At 36.0% G+C, this 6,564-nt stretch overlaps 1 protein-coding gene across 4 annotated transcripts; it reads left to right on the forward strand.

Moving 5' to 3' along the window:
- Positions 1-1,453: 1,453 nt before the first annotated feature.
- Positions 1,454-5,837, forward strand: LOC125250946 (kin of IRRE-like protein 1). Of its 4 annotated transcripts, none has more exons than XM_048163789.1 (5): positions 1,454-1,791; positions 2,038-2,145; positions 3,724-3,848; positions 4,761-4,877; positions 5,547-5,837. In XM_048163789.1, exons 3-5 carry the CDS (start codon positions 3,738-3,740, stop codon positions 5,688-5,690), a joined length of 372 nt encoding a protein of 123 aa, XP_048019746.1. In that variant the 5' UTR covers positions 1,454-1,791; positions 2,038-2,145; positions 3,724-3,737; the 3' UTR covers positions 5,691-5,837. The 4 variants fall into 4 exon arrangements, with proteins under 4 accessions (XP_048019746.1, XP_048019748.1, XP_048019747.1 ...); XM_048163791.1 differs by having other exon boundaries at positions 4,797-4,877; XM_048163790.1 differs by having other exon boundaries at positions 3,724-3,830.
- Positions 5,838-6,564: the final 727 nt, after the last annotated feature.

Raw genomic sequence — 6,564 nt, forward strand, 5'->3', positions numbered from 1 at the left:
TCCTCTGCGCGCAGATCAAGCCCTCGCGTGCTCGGACAAGATTCGCAGCACGCGCGTCATCATTCCCCACACTCGCGCTCAATCTTCTATTTCGCTCGCGCGAACACTTTTGATTTTTGTCAGTCGTGGGGTGGGACTTTACTTATTTCAGTGTAACCTCAAATGTCATTGGTCAATTCAGTTTTTCCAGAAGTCTGTTTTGATTGGACGCCTGTTGTAAAATGATTAGACATGGCTTGGACCAGATGAAAAAAATACTATAGTAATTTATAGTAAATACTATAGTGTTTTTGAACCATAGTATAGTATAGTACTTTTATTTGCTGTGGTAATTCTATAGTTGTTGAGGGTAATATAAACAAATTACCCAAATACTATAGTTTTCTACAACTATAGGGTATATTACTACAATATACACTAAAGTTTACTGTAGTAAAAACTAAAGTAGCCTATACAGTATTTATTACAGTTTATCAGTTCATCATAGTTAATATACTGTATACTGAAGCATTCATTAACAAAGTGTTGTAAATAGTATAATGTATACAGTATACTACACTTTACTATAGTATGGTCCAAAACACTATAGTATTTACTATTACTATGCAAGTGAGTTAAACTTTTATTGACTGATTGATTGCATTATTATTATTATATGTCCTTATTAGATAGATACTATATTAACTTGATTTATTATTTTTATGGAGCTGTAGCTGCTGGGGAAAAATGAGAACACATAGTAGTTCCCCGCTACATTATATACTTCCACTAAACAGTATCTGTTTACCCATGATAGTATACAAAAACAACAACAAAAAAACGAAATATGTCTTAGATATAAAGATTTCTAAATTGGGTTTCGGGGGTATGATCATTCATACTGTGTACTGTATCTTAACTTTAACTGCAACCTTTCAACAGAGTGAAATGCTGAAACCATTTTATACTGTATTTAATGGAAAATATATTAACCTGATAATATATTAAACTGACAAAGAATGATAACAAAAAGCTTACACAACAACTCTTGCTGATATGAACAAGTGATGTATCTTTCATCCAAAGCCACATGAAGCAATTCTGGATTTAGAATCATAGTTACAACTATTTAATTGACACTTTTGACATTTCTGTAGTTCTCAGAACTGATATAATTTTGGCTGGGTAAACAGATACTTTTAGTGGAAGTATAGTGGTAATGTAGCGGTGAACTACAGCAAATATAAAATGTGTTCTCTTATTTCCCCAGCAGCTACAGCTCCATAAAAATAATAATAAATCAAGTTAATGTATATGGTAGGCCATATTATAATAATAATGCAATCAATCAGTTAATAAATAAAGTTTAACTCACTTGCATCTGGTCCATTGATGAAGCCATGTCTAATCGTTTTACAACAGACGTCCAATCAAAACAGACTTCTGGAAAAACTGAATTGACCAATGACATTTGAGCTTACACTGAAATAAGTAAAGTCCCGCCCCACGACTGACAAAAATCAAAAGTGTTCGCGCGAGCGAAATAGAAGATTGAGCGCGAGTGTGGGGAATGATGACGCGCGTGCTGCGAGTCTTGTCCGAGCACGCGAGGGCTTGATCTGCGCGCAGAGGAGATGTCATGCGCGCGCGCGGATTTAAAATGAGCTCGCGGGCTCCGTTTCCTCGCGTGCAGATCTGTTATCCTCTCGCGGAAGTGATTTACTGCGCGCGCAAGCATCAATTGTGCGCTCCGTCATTAATGGCATTAAAATGCCGCCATAATTACGCCTTTCTCTCTCTCGTATAGCATCTGTAGGTATTTTGCTGTCTTTCTGTCTCAGCATCTTTTGTTCTCTCTCAGACATAGTGTCTGTAGGTATTATGCATGTCTGTCTCATTTGTATAGCATACGTTGGTATAATCCCTGTCCCTCTGTGGCAATAGATATTATATCTGTGTCTTTGTCTTAGACATAGTATTTAAGTGTCTGTGTTTAATACCTGTCTCTCTCTCTCAGGTAAAGTGTCTGTATGTTTTATACCTGTCTCTCTCTCTCAGATATAGTGTCTGTAGGTGTGATAGCAGGTGGATCTGTTGGATCTTCCATTTTGCTTCTGCTCCTCCTGTTTGCTCTGATATTCTATCTGTATCGACAACGCAAAGGCAGTGAGTACACTGTGTATATGTGTGTGGCTCTGTGTGTGCATCTGTGTTTCATGTTCATTTGTTTGTGATGAATTTGTCCAATTTATCACTGGGGTTCAGATTTCAAGAAAATAAATCGTCATGTGCATTAAAAGGCAAAGCTCTGGAAGTCAAATTAGTAGATGATGCTTGATTGTAGTTTGGTTCCCCCGTGTGGCTAGAAAACAGAAGAAAAAAAACAGAAAAAAGGCCTGTCAAGAACATGTCTAGGAAATTATATTTTTAAACCATATAATAATATATACATATATTTATTTATTATTTTCAAAAATAAGTCTATTTTTAGGACCATTAATTTATTTTTTATTGTGCCTTTTTTCATTATAAATTATGGTCATGACAATGAAATAATGCACATACTTCCCTGAGATATTAAAAGTGAGATATTTGAATTGGGAAGTATTTATATTCATATGCATTTATATTTATGAAAATAGTTTATAAACTTCTTTTAATTTATGTTTGACCTAAAAGTCCAGACACAATTCAGTATTGAGCATTTGACAAAAGTGACTGAACAAAATTCTGTACAGGCTTTGATAGATTAACCTTCTTTACACAAAAATAATTTATGCTTTTTGTTTTTCATTGAAAAGTTTATGTCGGCTAATATCAAATACTAGGTAACAATAAAATGCCTGAGATCATAATCTTGCTTTCAGACCAATGCCTATTAACTACTGTGATTTAATGGAAGCATTAAAGGTGCCCTAGAATTAAAAATTGAATTTACTTTGGCATAGTTGAACTGACATACAGTGAGTCTCAAACATTATTGTTTCCTCCTTCTTATATAAATCTCATTTGTTTAAAAGACCTCCGATAAACAGGCAAATCTCAACATAACACAGACTGTTACGTAACAGTCGGGATCATTAATATATACGCCCCCAATATTTGCATATACCAGCCCATGTTCAAGGCATTAGACAAGGGCAGCCAGTATTAACGTCTGGATGTGCACAGCTGAATCATCAGACTAGGTAAGCAAGCAAGAACAATAGCGAAAAATGGTAGATGGAGCAATAATAACTGACATGATCCATGATATCATGATATTTTTAGTGATATTTGTAAATTGTCTTTCTAAATGTTTCGTTAGCATGTTGCTAATGTACTGTTAAATTTGGTTAAAGTTACCATCATTTCTTAATGTATTCACGGAGACAAGAGCCGTCGCTATTTTCATTTTTAAACACTTGCAGTCTATATAATTCATAAAAACAACTTCATTCTTTATAAATCTCTCCAACAATGTGTGTAATGTTAGCTTTAGCCACGGAGCACTATGAAACTCATTCAGAATCAAATGTAAATATCCAAATAAACACTGTACTTACGCAATTAGACATGCTGCATAATGAACACTTTGATTGGCCCTCTGGCTTGTCAATCACTGCCATGACGTTCCTTGTGCGAGACGTGCGCGGCTGCGCGCTCCAGTAACTTCGACGAAAAGATCCTCTTTAGCACCTTTAAGTCATTTCATTGATGAAACATGATGCAAGGCATTGTGTCAGTGATCTATTATGTTTCCAGGTCGTCGTGGAGTGATGCTGAACCCAGACATTAAGGTGGAAATGGTCAACAAGGAGACTCACAGTCTTGAGGAAGAGGCAGCCAGCGCTTCCACAGCCACGCAAATGGTAAAGGCTATGTATTCTGTGAGTATCTATAGCATAAACTAGACTGTCAGGCTGTGTGATTTAACACCATTTAAACTAAGTCTGACATACTATTTCGTTGCTATAAAATATAATCAAATAGAGACTCCTAAATCGCTTCAAAAAAAGGTTGTGGGCGACAGAGTTTGGTTACTTCACAAACATGGCAAAGTTTGGGATTGGTAGTTTTTATTTTTATGTTTTTTAAAGAAGTCTCTTATATGCTACAGTAAAATATTATGTAATAATAATGTATTATAATATTGTGAAATTTTCAAACAATTTAAAATAACAGTTTTCCATTTGAATATATTTTAAAATTCAATTTATTCTTGTGATGGCTAAATTTTCAGCATCATTACTCCAGTCTTCAGTGTCACATGATCCTTCAGAAATCATTCTAATATGCTGATTCAATATTTATTATTATTATCAACATTGAAAACAGTTGTAATATTTTTTGTGGAAACTGATATATTCTTTGATGTATAGAAAGTTCAAAAGAACAGAATTTATTTGAAATATAAACCTTTTGTAACATGAATTGTTTTATAATAAATTGATTAATTTAATGCATCTTGCTGAATGAAATTATTAATTTTTTTCAATAAAAAAAAAAAAATACTGAAAAATCTTACTGAACTCAAACTTTTGAACTGTTGCAGTATATGAAATCTGTACTTAATTGAGGAGTTTAGGATTGCTGGGCCATTTCTGCTTAATTTGATCCACAACTGTAAAAGAGATAAATAAAAAGGATGACTGATGGAGAAAGACTTTCTTGCCACCACAAACTAAAGGACATCTGTTCTTCACCAATTCTGATAAAACTGATATCCTGTTTTCCTCCCTCTCTCTCTCCTTCTCTTCCTCCCTCTCTCCGTGTGTGTGTTTTGTCGTTTGATGGTTTAGTTTCTTCCCTCTGTCTCCCTCTCTCCCTCCACCCAGCCCTTCAAAGATGACATGGACCTGAAGCAAGACCTCCAGAGCGACACGCTGGAAGCCAAGGTGGAGGAGTATGAGCCCAAGGTGAGAAACAGAGCAGGTGCATATAGACATGAATGATACACTTAAAGGTAAAGTGTGCAATTCTAGTTTACTATTTATTGTGCCAGTTAATTATGCAAAGACAATGTGAAGTAAGTTAATTTTACTGATGCTAATGGTGCAAAAATAGAGAAAGTATTATAGCAAGGGTCCAAAATGTTTTACTAGACAATAAATAAAAAAATAAAAAAAATGTCTATTTCAAATAAATGCTGTTCTTTTGAAATTTGTATTCATGAAAGAATCCCGGAAAAATGTATCATGGGCTTCACAAAAAATATTAAGCAGCATAAGTGTTTTCAACATTGATAAAAAAAGAAATGTTTCTTAAGCACCAAATCAGCATGTTAGAATGATTTCTAAAGGATCATGTGACACTGGATTAATGATGCTGACAATTCAGCTTTGCATCACAGGAATAAATTACTTTTTAAAATATATTCAAATAGAAAACAGTTATTTTAAATTGTAATAATATTTCACAGTATTATTGTTTTTACTGTATTTTTGATCAAATAAATGCAGCCTTAGTGAGCAGAAGAGCCTTCTGTCTATACACAGAGGTTTCCACACAACTATACAGTGTATATAAACCTGACACATACGCCAACTAGTGCGTCACAGTAAAATATTATAAATTTTTAATTTCAGGACCCCACCAACGGCAACTACAATGTTCGAGCTACGACACATGACGAGGTCCGTGCCTCTACCCGCTCCCTGCTGTACCAGGAATTCCGGCCACCGAATCCTGCTTCAGTTTCAGCATCAGCCTACATTTGTACATTTGTCTAAATTCTTGAAAGGGATTTTGATTCAGATCATAAGAGCAAGATTAAAATATTAAAATTGAAGCAATTTAGTCATTAAAATCCTGAGTTTCTGTAAAAAATTTTATGCTAAATAAAGAAGGGCTTTTATTATATGAGCTCAAAAACCTTGGCAACTTTTGCTCTGCAGAAAAGCTCGGTTTGTGCAGAATTTGTTTCTGCTATACGTAAACCTGGCAAGGCACTCTGATTTACAGGAGATAAAACAATTTTGAACATTATTGATCTACAGCTTCCTCTAATCAGTGTCAAAAATTAGTTTTTTTTACAAGCTTCAAAAAAAGATAATTGGGTTCCCATTCAGTCGGTCATGTTCGACGTACGTCGGACAGACCGACGAATAGGAATCTCGCTAGAGAGGCCAATCTTCTTCGAGTGTAACTACAACGAGCCAATGCACATTGTCATGCAATCATATGCATCAGCTGCTCGCCTCGCATCGCGGGTATATAATGAGCAGCAGGTGCGTTGCATTTTCAGCTTTTCGCTTCGGAGCCGAACGGTGTTTGTTCCTGTTCTCTGCAAGCGAGTGTCTGCTAGAAGACGAGTCAAGCTTTTTGGTTGAACTTCTCTTTTTTTCCGAGTGCAGGCGAACAGCACAGCAGCGGGGTTGAAGTCCTCTCTTTTTCTGTTTTTGTTTCGTTTGCCGTTTTTGAGCAAATAGCTGTTTTGACAGCGTCGGAAGGCTGTTCTCACGGCCGGTACGGTGCGCTTTTGAGCGCTGAAAAGCCGTTTTTACGGCTGGTAAGAGTGAGCGCCTTCAAAGAGAGAGAGAGAGCACACGACAGGCTGCACACAATCCCTGTCTGTGTTGCGGCGGCCGTTCCCCTGCGTGCTTC

This window comes from Megalobrama amblycephala, linkage group LG17 (assembly GCF_018812025.1).
Source record: "Megalobrama amblycephala isolate DHTTF-2021 linkage group LG17, ASM1881202v1, whole genome shotgun sequence".
Taxonomy (NCBI): domain Eukaryota; kingdom Metazoa; phylum Chordata; class Actinopteri; order Cypriniformes; family Xenocyprididae; genus Megalobrama; species Megalobrama amblycephala.